Source organism: Nerophis ophidion, unplaced genomic scaffold (assembly GCF_033978795.1).
Source record: "Nerophis ophidion isolate RoL-2023_Sa unplaced genomic scaffold, RoL_Noph_v1.0 HiC_scaffold_48, whole genome shotgun sequence".
NCBI lineage: Eukaryota > Metazoa > Chordata > Actinopteri > Syngnathiformes > Syngnathidae > Nerophis > Nerophis ophidion.
In genome coordinates this window covers 228844-249431 of record NW_026906970.1, presented here as the reverse complement: position 1 = coordinate 249431, position 20588 = coordinate 228844, and the positions used below count along the sequence as shown (strand labels likewise).

Genomic DNA, 20588 nt, shown 5'->3' with positions numbered 1-20588 from the left:
ACAAGATACACTTACAATTAGTGCACCAACCCAAAACATCCCTCCCTCATTCTCACTCATTCATACATTACATTTCTGTGTGACGTGGTTCAAATAAGAATCCAAATAATGTCTTACATCCTGAGGATGTAAACTGTGTGTTGTTTTGGCGTAAGATATTTACGAAACACAACCTGTCCTACAGTAAGATGTTTCTTTCTGTAGGGATAGTGATGCAATGGATTATGTGTCTCACTACGGACTAGAAGATTCTAGGTTCAACTCCTGGCCAGCGTGCTGTTGTTTGTTAACTCAACTGAAACAGTATTCTGTACAATTTTAGGGGGAAGTTATTTTGCTTTTTTTTTTTTTTTGTTTAAATCTATTAACTGAAACATGTGTTTTTTTTCTCTTTATTATTGCGAATGTATAACTGGTAGTTGTATCTGTTCTTATACCGTTTAAACTACCTTTCTTCTAAGCATGGTTCATCTTCACTTGAAGAATTAATTATTAACCTGCTAAGAACTTTTGAACATTTCTGAAAAATCTGCCAAATGTTTGCAGTAATCATAACATTATCGGTAGTAAAACATTCTTCAGAAGCATTTTGGTACATTTTTTAGAGAGCCTGACATGCTCAGTCATGGAGCGTAAGACATTCTTTTTGAGCTTCCGGGATTCAAGTACCTGTTCTGCTGACCAATACTAGGCTTTGAGACCCCTTGGAAAGACCTCCTTCCACCCCTCAAAAGTCACCAATAGGGCAGACCTTGGTTACATTTGAATGTATAAACCCGAGAAGATGTTGTATAGCTGAAATAGCTCAGTTGGGAGAGCGTCAGACTGAAGATCTGAAGGTCCCTGGTTCAATCCTGGGATTCTGCACAACTTGCTGAGTTTCTGAATCAAGTCTTCTTACTAATAATCCTTCTGTGGCTCTTACAATACTGAAATGGTCTCCCTGGCCTGCCAGCCTTGCTGGTGGAATCCTAGTATCAGTAGTGACACACCTTTCCTCTCTTTTTAATTTGGACAACCGTTACGTGGTTTAACGGTCTTTAACTGAGCCTTACATCGGGCTGTTTCAAACACAAATTTGTTGCCTTAAGGGTTTGTCTTGGACTGTATAACTTGAAACTGAGAGTAATAAAGCTGAGCTCAGTGTGAGGTGAAGGTGCATCTAACACACCTACAGCAAAATATTAACCACAACTTTTTCATACAGATACACTGTCTAACTATTTGTGTTTAAGGTATTGTGGTTAAACCTTCAAATGATCACACTAACGCTCTCCCATCCCTCACATCCACTTGTTGAATTACAGTTTTTCAAATGAAATAGAGGAAAAACAATCATTGTTGAAAACTGTTTAAATTAAATACAGATTCGAAAGACTGCTGCAGGGGGGCAAAGGGACATTTTTTGAGAAATGTATGGAGGTCAGCATCAGCCACTTGAATAGGGACTTGAACCCTGGACCCTCAGATTAAAAGTCTGATGCTCTGCCGACTGAGCTACCCAGGATCTTTGATGTGCTGATATGTCCAACATCTGAGATAACATCCATATTGGCAATCTCAGGTGAAAGTGAATTAGTCAGCATGTTCAGTGACAAGCTGGGAACTGTCAAAGTTCAAGCTCCCCAAGTGCTTGAACCCAAAGCTCATTTTTGACAGATAGGCCAGTTTTACATCGTCATCAACAAAGAAGGTTTTGACCAAAAAAGAAGCTCCTCTCCCAAAGTTGCCAACTCTGAGCTGGATTTAACTTGGATGCTCCCCAAAATATTGCCAGAAGCATTTTGTTTTATTTTTTAGTGGAGGTTAGCTGCAACAGGTAGAGCTGGTGAAGGCCCAGGCTGCAACAAATAGAAGGTCACTAGATTTTAAAGTCCAACATAAGCAGTCAGTAAAGCCCTGTTTTGGTAGTAAGCCTCATGTAAACTGTGTGTTCCTTTGGCCTAAGATGTTTACAATATACAACTTGTACGAAACTACAGGGCACGGAGCTAGTGGTGCAATGGATAACATGTCTGACTACGGATCAGAAGATTCTAGGTTCAAATCCTGACTAGCTCGTTTTTTTTTTGTTAATTGGACTGAAACAAAATTCAGTGCTGTTTCTTTGAGAGTGTTTTTTTGCATTTAAAATAAATATCTACTAACTGGAACATGCATTTTTTTTGTCTTGTTATCATTGTGAATAGATAACTGGAAGTTGTATCTGTTGGTATACTCGGGACATTCATTTAGAATAAAGTGGGTGAGGAAAAAGGTGAAACAAAACAAATCTTACCTGAGCACGCCTTCCTCTTGTTAGAGTAAAAATTGTTGGGGCTTGGTCACTAGCATTCAAACTAGATGTGACTATTCTGTCTATGAACATGAACAGGGAAGCAAACACATTATCATTCAGGATGGTTTGTTACAGCTGTGATGGTATAGTGGTTAGTACTCTGTGTTGTGGCTGCAGCAACCCTGGTGTGACTCCGTGTCATGGCACCATACCCTTCCTGTACTTTTTTGATGATTTTTGAAAAAAGAGGTATCTTTTTCCCTCTGGTAAGTGGTTGAACAAGATGTGAAACCAACCAGGTACTCTGGTGAAATTAAAAATATCTATTTGATGTCATTACAGTATTGTCCTTGATGCATCATTTAATATGACTGATGTGTGCTTTGTGCTGTTACTTTATCACTTGGTAAAATTGCATTATAAACTCAGTCAATCGATCAAAACTTTCTTTCTTTTATTTCTTTCTTGTGTTTATTCCGAACATGAACATACTTACAACATAATACATCAGACACTTTAATACCATTTCACATTACATCATGTCCGAAAAGGAGTAGGAAGAAGCAAAGCTTATTTAATCCTACACCTTTCCCACTTCAGAGCGTTTACAAATATATACATTCATTTACTGACCTTTTTTGTAGTCAAATAGTGAAATGACATCCGTGAATGAGTAATACAACGGTTTTGTAATATGTAATTCATTAATTCAGTCATTATTAGCATACTGAGATGAAGAATATCTTATTTTCAATAAGGTTGAAGTTTTTCTCATAATTCCTCTTCTTTGTACTTTATAAGCACTATTAATCTGAACAACATCTTAAACTGGATCATATCAGTACAATTTTTAAGTTCATTACTTAATCCATCCATCAATCCATCCACCCATCTTCTTCCACTTAACCGAGGTCAGGTCGTGGGGGCAGCAGCCTAAGCAGGGAAACCCAGACTTCCCTCTCCCCAGTCACTTTGTCCAGCTCTTCCCGGGGGAACCCAAGGCGTTCCCAGGCCAGCCGGGAGACATAGTCTTCCCAACGTGTCCTGGGTCTTCCCCGTGGCCTCCTACCGGTTGGACGTGCCCTAAATCCTGACCAGATGCCCGAACCACCTCATCTGGCTCCTCTCCATGTGGACGAGCAGCGGCTTTACTTTGAGGTCCCCCCGGATGACAGAGCTTCTCACCCTATCTCTAAGGGAGAGACCCACCACCCAGGCGGAGGAAACTCATTTGTGCCGCTTGTACCCGTGATCTTGTCCTTTCGGTCATGACCCAAAGCTCATGACCATAGGTGAGGATGGGAATGTAGATCGACCGGTAAATTGAGAGGTTTACCTTTCGGCTCAGCTCCTTCTTCATCGATACAGCGTCCGCATTACGATCCGCCTGTCGATCTCACCATCCACTCTTCCCTCACTCGTGAACAAGACTCCGAGGTACTTGAACTCCTCCACTTGAGGCAGGGTCTCCTCCCCAACCCGCAGATGGCACTCCACCCTTTTCCGGGCAAGAACCATGGACTCACACTTGGAGGTGCTGAGTCTCATCCCAGTCGCTTCACATTCGGCTGCGAACCGATCCAGTGAGAACTGAAGATCCTGGCCAGATGAAGCCATCAGGACCACATCATCTGCAAAAAGCAGGAACCTAATCCTGCAGTCACCAAACCCGATCCCCTTAACGCCTTGACTGCGCCTCGAAATTCTGTCCATAAAAGTTATGGACTTGAATCCTGGAAGTCAGAATGAAAGTCTGATGTTCTTATAACAGAGCACTTCAGGGTTTCTTCACAACACGTAACAATAAATAAAAATGAAGCAAGATGCTTCTGGCAACATTTTGCTTACATATTTGACCCCGTTCTTGGAAATACTGGTAGATTTGATTGACATGTGTTGCTTTCTTGACACAGAGCCAGTTCAAAGCAATGTTCTCAAATGTTTAGCAGGGTTAAGGTCCAGTCTCTGGAACGGACATTCCAGAAACCTGCCTGAAACCCTTTGAAAACAGTTTTTATGTGTGTTTAATATTGTTGTCTTGTTGGAAAAGCTGCTTGTGTACAAAGATCAGCCTTTTCACTCCTGATTGGAGGTGAGGCAAAGTCTCATCTGACCAGTAAACTTTTCTCCCAAAACTGCCTTGGGTTCAAGCACTTGGCGGGCTTGAGGTTTGACAGTTTCCACTCTGTCACTAAACATGCTTCCATCCATCCATTTTCTACTGCGTATCCCTTAAAACTGGACAATTCAAGGCATGAGCCGACTACAGCAGTGATGAACAAACAATATGAAAGTAGGTTTGAGGTTCTCGGTCACATGACTGAAGCTACTGACAATTGAAATGTTCTTAGTGAGCCAATGACAAGTACTTTATTGACGGTCCCTTAAAGTAAAGCACTTGTCAGCAGGGACTGACAGACGTGGCATGAGTTTTCAAACAGTCAGCCTGGCTGGATGTTGAATGTCTGTTGAATATCTAACTTGGAACTCATTTGACCTCTGTTTGGCATTTGGCCATCACTCCAGCAGCACTGAGAGCAGTCTGAGTCAAACTACCTTGAGATAAATGTTGCAATTGTCAATGCCAACACAGAAATGGACTCAAAAAACGCTATAGAAGTCATGGTACATTGATGCTAATATACATTGGCTTTGCTATTGACATGCTACTGATTAGCATTAGCAATTTCTCATGACGTTAACACCCACCAAATGAGGTAATAAAAACTATAACTAAGATGAATGTTAGAATCAGACCGCTGGTGCATAATAAATCCAATATATTCAGTATTAACACTTTTTTGGGCGCAACAAAAAACATTATGAATTTACACTACAGCCATCTAGCGTACTGGACTTGCAACTGTAAATAAAGCTACATGTAAATGATGATATGACAACTAAAAAAAAACAAAGGGTAACGAAAGGACTGCAGTTATCAATAATAATCTTATTTTTTAATTTTGCAATACAAATTTATCACAAACAATCAATATTATTAACAGACACAAAAGTACCAAAAAGTCGTACTGTTGAGGACTGGTATTGATTTGGAGGTAGTGGAATTTGTTCCGAATCAGTTGAAATGTGAACAGTACCCATCCCTACCAGCAAGTGTTGTTGTACTGGAAACTAATTTACAAACACAACTTCATCACACACAATACTCCACTATGGAATTGTTCTTATATTAAAATGAGAAACAAATCCATCTCTGAACAGCAATGGTTTGAAAAAGGCATTTGGTCACTGATGCACTTATTGACTGATAACATTTTTATTATTTGATTATTTCATGAAGTACAACCTGGAACAAGAAAAATACTCATAACTTAAAAGTTTCCATTCTTTCTAAGGCAAAAGAGTTAATGAAAGAAAAAAAGTCGGAATTGACCACTTAAAGTCATATTTTGGATGTTGTTTTGCAATTGAAGACAACACGTGTTCGATCTGTGATTGGGAAACACAATAAACAGTTTATTTTAAGAATGTATGCAAAGTAAATCTCTGTGGGATGATGTACAATATTGGCTTTTGTCTGACACTCCAAACTTTGACTGATATTGATGTTGTTGTGGGCATGTTAAAAAAGAAAAAAAAAAACATAAAAAAAATGTTTCAAACACAATACTGGATTTATTTAATATATCGACAAATGTAAGTTTGTAAAAACAAAACCATCCCTTCACAAAAATAATCTGCCTTTTTCTCTCACGTTTAGATTACGTAAAGATCTGGGGACATACATATAAAATAATCACAACACAATCATCATAATACAGAGTAATAACGATAATTAAAGAGACCCAACAAATGATTCATAAGGTCAGACATTTTAAAATTGTATAAAAGACAACTGTTGAAATGATGTATAAAGTAAATAATAATATGCTTCCTGAAGTGGTCCAGAAGATGTTTCAGATGTGAACCAGTACATATGTATATCATATAAAGGTGATAATCTATGGCAGGGGTGGCCAACTAGTCAGAGACTAAGAGCCACTTTTTTTTCTGTGTTACTGCTAAGAGCCACATCATACACATGGGTACACATGAAAATCATCTTTTAATAATGTATGCAAGCATACACAGACCTCTGCTCAGCCAGATCTAATGAAAATAACCACACCAACATGATATCAGTAATTTTCAACAGTTAACATTGTTTGCACTGTCTCACACACACAAACTCTCAGTTCAAGCAAGTCCATAAACAATAATAGAATAATTTTCAATAACATCTTTCTCTTACTATGCTGCTTAGTGAGACTTCTGGCATTCCTTATCTTGAACAATCCTCTTCAAATCTGGCTTGTATTCTGTTGTTGCCACTCTAAGCAATTCTTTCAAATGAGTGTAAGTCAGAACAGATCAATGCTTTGATTTCACATGTTTCAGGGTAGAAAACACAGACTCGCAGACGTACGCTGACCCAAACATGGACAGTATCTTAAGCGCAGCTCGTTTGATGTTGGGGTATTTTTCAATTGGCACACTTTTCCAGAACTCAATGGTCCCTTCCCTTAAAACAGCTTTCAGTTGATCCTCCTCACAAAGGTCGATCATCTCCAACTCAGCCGCAGCCTCATCTGTGACGAGCAGGGCTTTCAAACAGTCTGTCTCCGAATTAAATGGGTCGACGAGGATCGTAATCTGTGGTCTTTTCAGTTGTAGATCACAGAACCGGGTCACAAACCTTTTGTGCATGTTTGCAACCAGTGTTGTATATCTGTCTCTTTTCTCGTTTGACGTCACTCAAACAGGCTTAATGGTCAGTGTGCCATCTAGCTGTAGGGGGAGTGAATGACAGCGCCAGCCAAGCATTTTTGACGCATGTCATGTGACAGCTCCTGAAGAGCCGCATGAAACTAGTTAAAGAGCCGCATGAGGCTCGCGAGCCGCGGGTTGGCCAGGCCAGATCTATGGGATTATTAACAATTACAAATACAAATATGTAATACTTTCATATTTCAAACTATCTTAATCTATAAATGCAGAAGCATATTAACCAGATTGTTAGACAAACAACAATGTCACACATGTTATATGTGCTGATGTTGTTAGAAAGTCAAAATGAAAGTCTGGACAGTTTATTTCAAATCCTGCAGTTTCATTTGCTGCTGCTGTTCTCACTAGCACACTTGTGTTTCTTACACTGGTACTTAGAAGACAATCTTTCACCACACACACTGCAACTCAACACTTTCTCTCCAGGGTGTCTTCTCATGTGTGCTACAAGGGTTGATCGTCAACAAAAGCTTCTGTTGCTGATTCAACAGGAATGTGATTTTTCACCAGTGTGTGTTCTAGTGTGTCTTTTCAAATGTTGACTTTGTGTAAAACCTTTACCACAGATTGAACAAGAAAAAGATTTTTCACCAGTGTGTGTTCTCATGTGTACTTTCAAATCCTGACTTTGTGTAAAACCTTTACCACAGATTGAACAAGAAAAAGGTTTTTCACTAGCGTGTCTTCTCATGTGTACTTTCAAATGTTGACTTTGTGTAAAACCTTTACCACAGGTAGAACAGGGAAAAGGTTTTTCACCGGTGTGTGTTCTCTTGTGTACTTTCAAACTCTGACTTTGTGTAAAACCTTTACCACAGGTTGAACAGGAAAAAGGTTTTTCACCAGTGTGTGTTCTCTTGTGTCTTTTCACATCCTGACTTTGTGTAAAACCTTTACCACATATTGAACAGGAAAAAGTTTTTTCACCAGTGTGTGTTTTCATGTGTCTTTTCAAATGGTGACTTTGTGCAAAACCTTTACCACAGAGTGAACAAGAAAAAGGTTTTTCTCCAGTGTGTGTTCTCATGTGTCTTTTCAGACGACTTTGGTATTTAAAAGTTTTGTGAGAGTGAGAAGATGTGAAGTGAGTGTTGTCAGTGTGACATGTCTTATCATCTTTAGAGTCTTCATCATCAGTGTCAGGAGAGTGTGACGTTGTGTCCTCACTATCTGATAGTGGAGCTAAGAGCTTGTCTGCTTGTGATCCTCCACAGTGGTCTCCATCAGCTTCTGTTGTCATGTGTTGTGTTGAGCTGCTGCTTGGAGGCTCCCCCCCTCCCCTCTCCTCACTTTCACCTTTCACCTCATCATCTTCACTCTTCACAGGGACACCAGTCACTGGGAACTCCTCCAACCATTTAGGCTGACTGATGCCCTCTTCCTCCTCTTCCTCTTTAAAGCAGGGGGTCAGTGGGTCCTCCTCTTTCTTTTTAATGTGAGGGGTCAGTGGGTTCTTTTGCTCCTTAAAGTGAGGTGTCAGTGGGTCCTCCTCTTCTTTTTTGATGTGTAAGATCAGTAGGTCCTCCTCTTCCTTTTTGATGTGTAAGATCAGTGGGTCCTCCGCTTGCCCTTCAATGTGAAGGGTCAGTTTAACATTATGGGTCTGTGGCGTCTCGTCTTCCTCTTTAATGTAGGGGGGCTTTGGCTCCTCTCCTGCCTCTTTGATGTGTTGGGAATGTGGTACCTCTTCTTCCTCGTGTATGTGGGGGTACTGTGGATCCTCCTCCTGCTCATAAGGAAGATGTTCTTCATCGATGTCTGCGGGACAAGAGAAAACAAAACATTCTTGATAAAAGTCCAGCTTTGCTCAGTCACATGAGACATTGTCTTGCACCAACATATGATCTCACAATCTCATCAGTTTCCCCTCACAACAGTCAGGGTACTTCCAGCTGACACATAAAAATACCTTCAGCGGAATGCCTTTCCAGGCCAACGTTCAATCCACCTTATTCATATAAAAACATCCTAAAAGTCATTCCTGCAAATCTTAATGGTAGACGCCATATGTGAAAGTGTGCTGTTCTCCCTCTGAATAAGTCATACACACACAGGAAATAATGTACCACATGCCAGCCTCCACGCAGTAGTACTAGTGATGAGCTCCCCCTGCTGGTGGACAATAACTACAATGATTTTCACATTCATCTTTAGAGACATGTCTGTTATAAAAGAAGCATGAGCACAGTCAACATGTTGGCCAAGAAAGATGACATCTGTTTTACTTTCATTTAGATAGTGTCACCACAGTTAAACTGGGAAGAAGTAATCAGATTACTGACTACACCTTCAAAAGATAACTTATTTACCTTATTAATAATAGTAATATTGGATTATATTAATTTAGAGCGTTTCTAGACACTCAAATAGCGTTACAGTGAGAACTGAGAAGGCATCATTCATGCAGTCCACACATTATCAAAATCAGAATCAGACAGACCGTATTTCCTCGAATTGCCGCCGGGTATATAGTATGCACCTGCCTAGAATTACTGCCGGGTCAAACTCGTTTTGCAAACTAATTAGCGCGTTCTTAGAATTACCGCCGGCTCAGGATTAACGCCGGGTCAAAGTTGTTTCGCCAAGTAATTAGCATATGCCTAGAATTTCTGCCGGGTCAAACTCGTCACGTCACGAGTGACACTTCACCTGTCATCATTTTCAAAATGGAAGAGACTGATTTCAATAATTTGAAATTGCATAAAGGGAAGAAGATTAAGAGCTATTCAGTAGGATTTAAGGTCCAAGCTATTGAATATGCTAAAAAAAATAGTAAGCAGCTATGTTTTATTAATATACCATAGGTGTGTGTGTCAAATATGAGTCATTGTGTTAGAGGGCGCTTGTGATCCTTCTTGCGACTACTGAGCTGCAGAAGAAGTGACAACAAGCAGCATGAGTGAGCAATGTGTGTTTATTTTTTCCTCTCGCTTGCACTTTTAACATGGAGGATTACATATATCTAAAATAAAACAATTTTCTAAACCGGACTCTCAATCGAAGAAGGAGGTAATAAAGGAAGATCTCCATCGAGACAGAGAGACTTTTAAAACTGAAAAAAGATAAGGAAGACTTCTTTAAACAAGTTATCGATGCTTTTGATCAGAAGGAGCTGTGCATGGACTTCCTTTATAAGTAAAGGTAAGACCATAATACATTTTTTTTATTAAATGTGCTTTTCATGATGGTATCCTTACATCACACTCAAATTTTTAAGCGCAGGACTAAATTTACCGCATGCCTTTGGTAAGTGCCGGAGTGAGAAGAGGTTTTAAAATAATTAGCGCATGCTTGCCTTTACCGCATGCCTTTGGTAAATGCCGGAGTGAGAAGAGGTTTTACATTAATTATCACCCCGGCGGCAATTCAAGGAAATACGGTACTTTATTAACCCCCAAGGGGAAGTTAACATTTTCAGCAATATGGTAAGCTACATTTAATAATAATAATAATAATAATAATAACAATAATAATAATAAGTAGATGACACAATTGTTCAAGGAATTGTGTGTGAATGCTCCAATGCTAAAATTGAACTGAAATGCTGACAGAATGTAGTGTGAATGTAAGAATAGTTTGAATGTTGGAATGGTTTAAATGAATGGTCTCAAACATGCGGCCCGCGGGCCAATTGCGGCCCGCGAGACGTTATTATGCGGCCCGCAAGTTTAATATGAACGGCGCTTGACAGCGTCATACTTGCCAACGTCCCCAATTTTCCCGGAGACCCCTGAATTTCAGGGCACCAGTTCTCTCAAAGCACCTGTAGTTTTGTACCGGATCAAAAATATTCAGGGAGTGCCATAAGGGTGCTGCCTTTAGCGCCCCCTACATCATGAACTGACAGCGTGCAAGCCTAGTTGTATGTTGCATCTGGCCATGAAATATGTACGTGTGTTATTGCAAGATATATTTGATCAACAGCTACACACGTCACACCAAGGGTGGCCGTAAGAAAAACTTTAAGACTGTTACAAATATGTGCCAGATTGTGAACCCACACAAACCAAGAATGACAAACACATTTCGGGAGAACATCCGCATCGTAACACAACATAAACACAACAGAACAATTAAAGGGGAACATTATCACAATTTCAAAAGGGTTAAAACCAATAAAAATCAGTTCCCAGTGGCTTTTTTTATTTTTTGAAGTTTTTTTCAAAATGTTACCCGTCCCGGAATATCCCTAAAAAAAGCTTTAAAGTGCCTTATTTTCGCTATCTTCGAAGCCACTGTCCATTTTCCTGCGACGTCATCCAGTGCTGCCAATGTAAACAAACAATGCCGAAAACCACAGCAAGATATAGCGACATTAGCTCAGATTCAGACTCGGATTTCAGCGGTTTAAGCGATTCCACAGATTACGCATGTATTGAAACGGATGGTTGGAGTATGGAGGCAGATAGCGAAAACGAAATTGAATAAGAAACCGAAGCTATTGAGCGAATAACTATTGACGCTATTCGGCCATGTTTGCCTTAGCACAGCCGGTAAAATGTGCAGACCAACGATCGGAAGTTTCGCATCTTGTGACAATGGATCAACTTAAATCTGTTGATTGGTAAGTGTTTGTTTGGCATTAAATGTGGGTGGAGGGAAACGCTAGATGTAAATATAGTTTCAAATGTACATACAGCTAGCCTAAATAGCATGGTAGCATCAATTAGCTGGCAGTCACAATGCGACCAAATATGTCTGATTAGCACATAAGTCAACAACATCAACAAAACTCACCATTGTGATTTTGTTGACTTTATCGTTGCAAATGCATCTGCAGGTTATCCATACATCTCTGTGCCATGTCTGTCTTAGCACCGCTGGTAAAATGTGCAGACACTCCGGCACATTCAATGGGGGTCTGGCGGCAGATTTCTTGCCACTTTCGCATCTTGAATCCCTCCCTGTTAGTGTTGTTACACCCTCCGACAACACACCGACAAGGCATGATGTCTCCAAGGTTCCAGAAAATAGTCGAAAAACGGAAAATAACAGAGCGGAGACGCTGTGTTTGTAATGTGTTTGAGAAAATGAAAATGGCGGCTTTGTTACCTAGGTGACGTCCCATTATGACGTCATCGCTCCTAAAGCGATAAACTGAAAGGCGTTTAATTTGCCAAAATTCACCCCTTTCGAGTTCGGAAATCGGTTAAAAAAATATATGGTCTTTTTTCTGCAACATCAAAGTATATATTGACGCTTACATAGGTCTGCTGATAATGTTCCCCTTTAAAAAAGAAAAATTTGAGGCCTGTCGATGATGTGCTTTTTTCCCATCCATCCATCCATTTTTCTTCCCCTTTTCCCTTTTGTTTTCCCTTTTGGACTCACAGGTGGGCAGAAGGTGGGGTACACACTGGAAATTTCCATACAACCTTTACATTATTTATTTAAATGGTATCCTAATTAAAATGTATCCTCCAGTTTGTGGCTATTATAAGGCATATTTCCACAGGATATGCATTTTTACAGCATGTTTTAAAGAGATAGCGATTAAAAAATGACTTCTGGGTATATAAAATTGATCAACTAATTCTTATTTAGGGGGCTTAGTGAGCGGAATCGAGGCGCTCCCATTGACTCAATTGATAAATCTAGGATAGTTAAGATTTTGCTGACATTTCTTTAAAACTTAGAATGCATAAAAAATAAAAAACAAAACATGTTGTTGTCACTCATAAGGTTTGTAAACGATATGCACAGTTAAAAGAAAAAATCTGATCCCCTTTGATATGTTTTCTACATCCTGTGAACGGGTTGATGCTGTGGTGAAAGTGAGAAAATAAATGCATGTCGGGAAAATTACAATTTCAGCAAAAATGGCTGGCAAACGTTTTAAAACCTGGTTAAAGATACACATGCCAGAAAGGCATGTGTATGTTGTCAAATGATGGTAGAATTAGCTTTATTATTTGGGTTTAGGGGCCATGTCATGGGGCCCGGCCCGGCTCTGACTTGTTCCACCACTGACAGTTTATTGTACAAATGGACTGGGATATGTAACTCATCTTTAGTAGTTACATTCCACAGAACACAGACAACCACGTGGTTGCAAGACCACGTTGCAAGTAGCAGACGGAATGCATCATCCTCACAAGACAACACAACTTCTTATACACAATATATTGCAGAAAAGTGTTAATAATGAAATATAAAGTTAGTAAAGATGTGAGAGTAAGAAGTCAACAAACCTGTTCTGTGTAACACAACTTGATGTTTCTTGAAAACAGCGTCCAGTAGTTGATGTTGTCGCTCCTTCTCCTCTTTTGTTGGACAAAGTTCCTCCTCATACTTTGCTATCATTCTTTGGCACATTTTCACACAATCACAACACTTTACTCTCACACTTGATCTCTACTTAGCGATGTGTTGATAACGTCCTCGTCTCTTTGTTAGCAGCTAACAAGCTAAGCTAACTAGCCAGCTAAGCTAACTAACAAGCAAAGATAGCACGAGAAGCGGCACAGTGCTTCTAGCGCATCGAGACCACTTTATCCTTAAATAAAGAATCACATATGTATTTTATACGCCGTAAATATTATAAACTGGATAACAAATAAGGCTGACTTATTAGCGTCCTGCACACTCCTTCCTCCTGTTCTGCTGCTTTCCGTTTACCCCGGAAGCTGGGAATGACGTCACAGCCGAGCGGACGAAGAGGTAGCTCTATATAAGATATTGCCTGCTGTCACTGTTACCATGCTTTTATAACCTGTAATATTTATTTGAATAACAATATGATACAAACGAGTGTCTTGTTTTTCAAAAATAAATTGAAAGTATATCAAACAAAGCTTTAATGTTGGGGTTCAGTTGCGCCCCCGTGCGACATTCATTGCAACGACAAGAGTGAAAGTGCTAGAAATTGTAGCGATATTACTGCCTGATTTATTTAAATTTACCCTTCCACGTGTTTTTATTGTTGTTCTGTTTTACTCTTAATCTATTTTGTACAAAACATTAAAAAAAACATTCAAATATCACAGAATGTGATGTCACGAGGTCCGTCATAAAACAAATTTCAAGTCCAGGAAGTGACGTAGATTCGCGCATGCGTGAATCGTGTCATGAATTAATTTCAATTTTTGTAAAGTGTGAAACATTTGCTGTCATAAACAAAAGTCTCTCTATTTACTGAAATAATTTAAGTGGTTTTAAATGAGTACGTTCATGTACAAGTTTATTTATTTGTGTATTTTTTTATTCAATGTTATTGTTATAGTCTCTCATATTTACTTTTACTTTCTTTAACAGGTTTTGTTAGTAGAAGGATTGGATTTAAAGTAATGTTTATTATATTGCTGAGTAAAATATTGAAACATTTTTTTGTCATATTGCATCTAAAGTACCTTAAAATTGTTTATGTATGTTTAATTGTTCAATAAAAAAAAAAAAATAAATACAAGTAGAACTCGTTAGCAAATAAACTCTTATAATAACATAAGTAATGTTGAAGTCTTATTACATGACATATCAATATGTATATTAAATATAATTTGAATAGTTGGCAAGTAAACAAAATGCATTTGCCATACCTAATTGTATTATATCAATTATAACTCAACCCCACACATTACAACATGTATTCACACTTTGTTGTGTGGAACTATTTTACACAAACTTACATTCAATTATAGTCATGATTATAATATAATAGGCTATATAACAATGTGTGTTCTGGATCTAAATTAATTCATTGAAAATAAATTGATAAACAATTAATGTTTTTAGTGAGGTGGCATCTTTTTCACCTGGAAACTTATCTCCGTAAGTGTTCAAATAAAGTCTTACGTATTACTTGTATTACATTTGAATAGAACCTTATTGAGCATATTAACAAGACTCTGTTAAAAAATGTGCCGAGTATGAAAAAGGTAATTTTGTATTTGCGTACAGGATGTAGAATAACAATGATCTTCACCCACCATAAAACAAATCAGGAAGATTGGAGAATGTGGAAGGAAGTTATGACTGTTAAAATGTTGCACCACAAGGGGGCGATGTTGGTGTCGATATCAATGACTAGTCATGATCAGACCCCGACCTAAAGGCCTCATATCAGTTTGCAAGGAGATCCCATCATCTAAAGAGAAGTAAAGACAACTTGATGGTTGATGGCGAGGGGCAGTTTTGACTGCCAGGCTCCGCCCACCACCAATGGGTACCAACAGGTACTGACCCATTCTGCACAACAGGGTGTCATCATCATCATTTGTACCAACTCTGAATGCAATCTCAGTTTGTGGAGCCGAGTTATAAATGTGTAAAGTTGTGTGGCGAGCCATCAGGTCAAAGTTTGGTCAAAGTCCCGAGGAGGAGTTTGTTCAAGTACCACCCCTTTTTGACTTCAACATGGCTGATGGAAACCAAAATAGCTGACTTTCTTTTGGCTCTCAAATATGGCTTCTTGAGACTTTTACGTTCCTCCTGTCACGATAGACGCCGCTGGTGATTTTCCCGGCGATACGTGAATCTGGGGCGAGGGGCACAATCATTCACATTTTCAAGAGTTAATATTTGATGTTTGGCTTCGGGGCTCCTAAACTAAATCATTTTTTGCTTGCAAGATTTGGAGAGTTTTGGTGCCGAGTAAGGCCCTGAAAAATGTGATCCAAGAGGATCATTTTTATTCAAGGCTGAATAAAGATTGAAGTGAAAGAGTTGATTTCCAGTCCTGCAGGTTCTCAGCAGCACACTTTGTTTGTCCAGCTGCTTCTTAGAAGAGAACCTTTCCTCACACACACTGCACATTCTATCACATTCTAGAACTATCCTTTAGCCACGCCCCCTGGGCTAATATACTTCCAGTGTTGTGACCTCTGTTTACAATTTGTCAGCTCCAAAATATACCTTCTCACTGGCTACTCGGCCTGTCAATCTTTGGCCTCCACACCATTCCATTCAGAAGCCATTCTCCATTCAAAAGCAATACTTGGCTGCCACTTCTCTCATCAACTACATCCCTCCAGAAAATACACTGATAATACTTGATCTGAAGCAATCAAATATAGAATGAATCTACTCAGGTCCAAGGGCGTAGAATTGGGGAGGGATGCTAGGGACACGTCCCTACAAATATCCAGCCGCTACTGTGTAGTCACTATCAATACAAGCGCTGCCAGTAATGTTTAGTCAATGATTATGGCACAGAAAGGGTTAAATGTCGGTCTCTGCTAGAAGTCCCGCCTTAACCTAAATATCGCTCCCTGATTGGTTGCCACTTTCAGGCTAACTTACGTGTGATTGGCTGTCCCTGCTGTCACTCCTGCTTGTAAAAGCTAGCCTACATGCTAGTTGCTAGCGAGCGGACGAGAGGCAGTGTGTCACGCCAACAACCTTCCCCCCTCCCTTTACTTCCGTGGTCATGATTAATACAGACGTTTTGTTAATGCTATATTATAAAAATATAACGCTGTATTATAAAAACACAGACTTTTTTTAACGCTGTATAATAAAAAAATTGAACAAATTAAAAAAAACAATTTACAAACACAAGCTATGGGATGACGTAAGAGGAAACATGAGGAAATGTAAACCCGGAATTAAATCCGTCATCCCAAAGTTTGTGTTTGTAAATTTTTTTATTTTTTTTTATTTGTATTTTTTATAATATAATGTTAACAAAACGTCTGTATTTTTATAATATAGCGTTATATTTTTATAATATAGCGTTAACAAAACGTCTGTATAATCATGACCCCGGAAGTAAATGGGGGGGGAAGGTTTTTGTAGGGGGGAAAAATTTGGCGTGACAAGTGCAACTCGGTGTAAGTTGTAAGTTCTAACTTGTAAGTAAGTGTAAGTTGTAAGTAAGTGTAAGTTGTAAGTAAGTGTAAGTTGTCAACATGTTCAGCATTTGTTGTTCCTGCACACGTTAGCTAGATGGATTTTAATATCAGTGGTGTGATTTACATTGTGTTTGTGTCTGTTTGCGTGCGTGCGTGCTGTAGGTTTCAAGGGATGTCAATGAAAAGAAAACTGGATATAAGAGACTTCTTTAGGAGTCAAACTGTAAGTTACTTCAAGGGTGTATAGAGGCTCAACAATATTGAATAATTAAACAATATATCACTCCAGTCACGCCCCTCAGAGTGCTATAATGAGCATATACCATGGACTGGAGTGATATATTGCTTTTATAAAACGGTTACCAATAAAGGCATTATAAAATAGGAATACTCAATCAATTTAATGTAGTTTTATTCAACCAGAAATACAGATTATCCAATAAAATAGCCTGACTGGAATAAAATAGTCCCTCCTATCCAGACGTTAGCTCCAAATTAGCTCTGCATCTCGTCTTTTCCTCCGCTTTTTTCAGGTGAAAGTCAATGCTCAGTCCCCTCTACCATTGTTGACCCTCCCCGTAGGTAAAAGTTAACCTTAAACGTGTGAATTCAACTACTTTAGTCCGTTTTTTAACATCGTAAAAACATCAGCTGTCTTTTACTATGGACTGCAACAGTCCGTTGTCATGGATACATGACAACAACTTCCATTCATAGCAGTCATGCGTGCCTGAGGCGTAGTGATAGCCTACCGTGATAAGGCTTTAGAATATTTAAACCACGGTTAACAGCCAATCAGATCGCCGGATTTCACCTTTCCGTTTTATTTTGGAAATTATTTTTTAGTTTCATGTATTTGTGTAGAAGTGAGCAACGGTTTGAAAATACCAAAGTGGTGGAAATACAATAAAACCTCACTAGATGATCATGTGATTTTACAATGCTAAAATGTAGTGAATTATTATATTTATATAGCGCTTTTCTCAAGTGACTCAAAGCGCTCTGACATAGCGGCACCCAACATCCAAGCCACATTCAAACCAGTGTGGGTGGCACTCGGAGCAGGTGGGCAAAGTGTCCCGTCCAAGGACACAACGGCAGCAACCAGGGTGGCACAAGCAGGAACCGAACCCGCAACTCCCAAGCCGCTGGCACGGCCACCCCACCAACCGAGCCATGCCGGGTTTAAACATCTTAATAAAACCTGGACGAGCTAATCAAACCACCTTATTAATGCTAAGGTCTGAAGGCTTACACAAGGCGTCTGGTCTATAATTCATTAATATGAACTAATATTCATATTTAGTAAAAGCCTTTTTGCTCAGGCAGTAACTGTACCATCAAGCTCTATGGTCATAGTCCTTAATGTATCTGTCATGCATCAACATATTTTTGGCCAGCAGTTCATTTCTGTTACAGAGCGGCGGAGGCATGTGTTTGGCTCTTTCCAATAGGAACAACCAGTGGACACTAATCTGCTTGTATTGGAGTATTAGTGACAAACATATTTATAGTACAAAAGCAGCAATAGAAAGAAGTAGTTGAAGGGAAAAATTGTGAGTGATTTAAACACAAGTTGGGGAAAAGATTATTACAGTAATTTATGTTCATTTACAATGTTGTATTGCATGAATGTATTTCTGATGTTGTTGATGGACAGTAGGCTATGTTGATTGACAGTATGATGCACACTTGTTGATGGACAGTAGGCTATGTTGATTGACAGTATGATGCACACTTGCACTACAGCCCTACACTAAAGAGGAAAGATGAGAACTCTTCCAAGTTGTCTCCCTTGCTTTCATTTTAGTTGCTTTACCCTTTAACATCTGCATGATGTGAAATTATGATTGCTAATGTAAAAAAAAAAAGTAAACTTTCAGAGTGCTGCCTTGGAGCACTTTTGTGTCCCCACCAATCTCAAAATCAAACCTATTCCCTTGGGTTAGAGTGTCTGCCCTCAGACTGGAGAGTCGTGAGTTCAAATCCTGGCCGAGTCATACCAAAGACTATAAAAACAGGACCCATTGCCTCCTTGCTTGGCACTCAGCATCAAGGGTTGGGGGTTAAATCACCAAATGATTCCCGAGTGCGGCCTCCGCTGCCCTCACCTCCCAGGGGGTGAACTTGGGGATGAGGATCATTTCACCACACCTAGTGTGTGACTACCGTTGGGAACTTAACTTTAACTTACATAGGGACTGTGAATGATTCCAAAAAGTGCAGTTCCCCTTGAAATTAGAAAATAGAATAACAAGATATCATGTGAAGTGAAGGGAATTATATTTATATAGCGCTTTTCTCTACTGACTCAAAGCGCTTTACATAGTGAAACCCAATATCTAAGTTACATTTAAAACAATGTGGGTGGCACTGGGAGCAGGTGGGTAAAGTGTCTTGCCCAAGGACAAAATGGCAGTGACTAGGTTGGCAGAAGCTGGGATCGAACCTGTTACCCTCAAGTTGCTGGCACGGTCACTCTACCAACTGAGCTATACCGCCCCAAGTAACAAGAAAAGAATATATTAATAATAAAGTTCCTCATAGCAAATGTGATGAATGGGAAGAGCTGGACGAAATGGCTGGGGAGAGGGAAGTCTGGGCTTCTCTGCTTAGGCTGCTGTCCCCGCGACCCCACGGAAGACGAGTGATGAATGGAGGAAATGACTGCTGTCTGATTATCACATTAATAACACAATAACAATCATGTGTCTGAGTACACATACTGATCAAATTATTTTAACACATCATTTTCATGTTAATGATAAAATATAAAGTTAGTAAAGATGTGAGAGTAAGAAGTGAACAAACATGTTCTGTGTAACACAACTTGATGTTTCTAATAATGTCCAAAGTTGAGTGAGACGAGTGGAGTTGATGCTGACATGGAGGATGAATAAAGTGTAGTTAGTAGATGTGCCGAGGCTTAGAAGCGTGTGTGGAGTAAAGGAGGACTTTGCTGCGAAGAACATATCCTCCACGCATGCGTCACTTAGGGGCGGGGCCAACGAGTCATAGTGATGGGCAAGTCGTGAACAAACCATTCAAAATGTATGTTTTCATGGTGCCCACACAAAACATGGCAACAAATGATATTTTAAATATATAAACCGTATTTTACTTTAAATCATGTATGTTTGAAAATAATTAAAGGCCTACTGAAAGCCACTACTACCGACCACGCAGTCTGATAGTTTACATATCAATGATGAAATATTAACATTGCAACACATGCCAATACAGACGGTTTAGTTTACTAAATTACAATTTTAAATCTTCCGCGGAGTTTCTTGTTGTAAAAGTCGCGGAATGATGACGTGAATGATGACGCGTGTTTGTGATGCCTTGGGTTGTAGCGAACATATTAGCCCAGCACCACACACGGCTAAAAGTCATCTCTTTTCATCGCATAATTACACAGTATTTTGGACGTCTGTGTTGCTGAATCTTTTGCAATTATACAAGTAATAATGGAGACTATAAATAAGAATGCTGTTGGTGGAAAGCGGTGGATTGCAGCTGCCTTTAGCACCAAAACACAGCCGGTGTTTCTTTGTTTGTTGTGAAGCTTTAACACAGAGCTGTCAAGCGAACATGTTTCTTTACGTCAACCAGCAAGTTTTTGGATGGGAAAATTGTGATATTAAGTCAGCTCTTACCGGATACTTCAGTGGATTATGGGACCGCCTCCTGTAGCTGTCAAAAAGGCAGCTGGGATCTTGGCTCCTCGGCTT

General features: G+C 39.5%; 1 protein-coding gene and 1 non-coding gene across 3 annotated transcripts; one reads left to right on the top strand and one right to left on the bottom strand.

Annotated features, from left to right (window-relative positions):
- The first annotated feature begins 794 nt into the window (after nucleotides 1-794).
- On the top strand, nucleotides 795-867 carry trnaf-gaa (transfer RNA phenylalanine (anticodon GAA)). Its single transcript has one exon. It is a non-coding gene; the product is annotated as a tRNA-Phe (tRNA).
- Nucleotides 868-5890: 5023 nt separating this feature from the next.
- On the bottom strand, nucleotides 5891-13739 carry LOC133546914 (oocyte zinc finger protein XlCOF8.4-like). Of its 2 annotated transcripts, XM_061892768.1 has the most exons (3): nucleotides 13634-13721; nucleotides 13258-13370; nucleotides 5891-8824 (listed from the first exon to the last, which is right to left on the bottom strand). In XM_061892768.1, exons 2-3 carry the CDS (start codon nucleotides 13367-13369, stop codon nucleotides 7551-7553), a joined length of 1386 nt encoding a protein of 461 aa, XP_061748752.1. In that variant the 5' UTR covers nucleotide 13370; nucleotides 13634-13721; the 3' UTR covers nucleotides 5891-7550. The 2 variants fall into 2 exon arrangements, with proteins under 2 accessions (XP_061748752.1, XP_061748751.1); XM_061892767.1 differs by having other exon boundaries at nucleotides 13258-13739.
- Nucleotides 13740-20588: the final 6849 nt, after the last annotated feature.

What these genes read in the sequence shown, in the direction of transcription:
- LOC133546914 (XM_061892767.1), bottom strand. Translation starts at nt 13,381, where the DNA reads ATGTGCCAAAGAATGATAGCAAAGTATGAGGAGGAACTTTGTCCAACA. An exon ending in AGTTGTGTTACACAGAACAG is followed by an intron (nt 8,825 to 13,257) that starts GTTTGTTGACTT and finishes CTTGTCCCGCAG; the next exon opens with ACATCGATGAAGAACATCTT.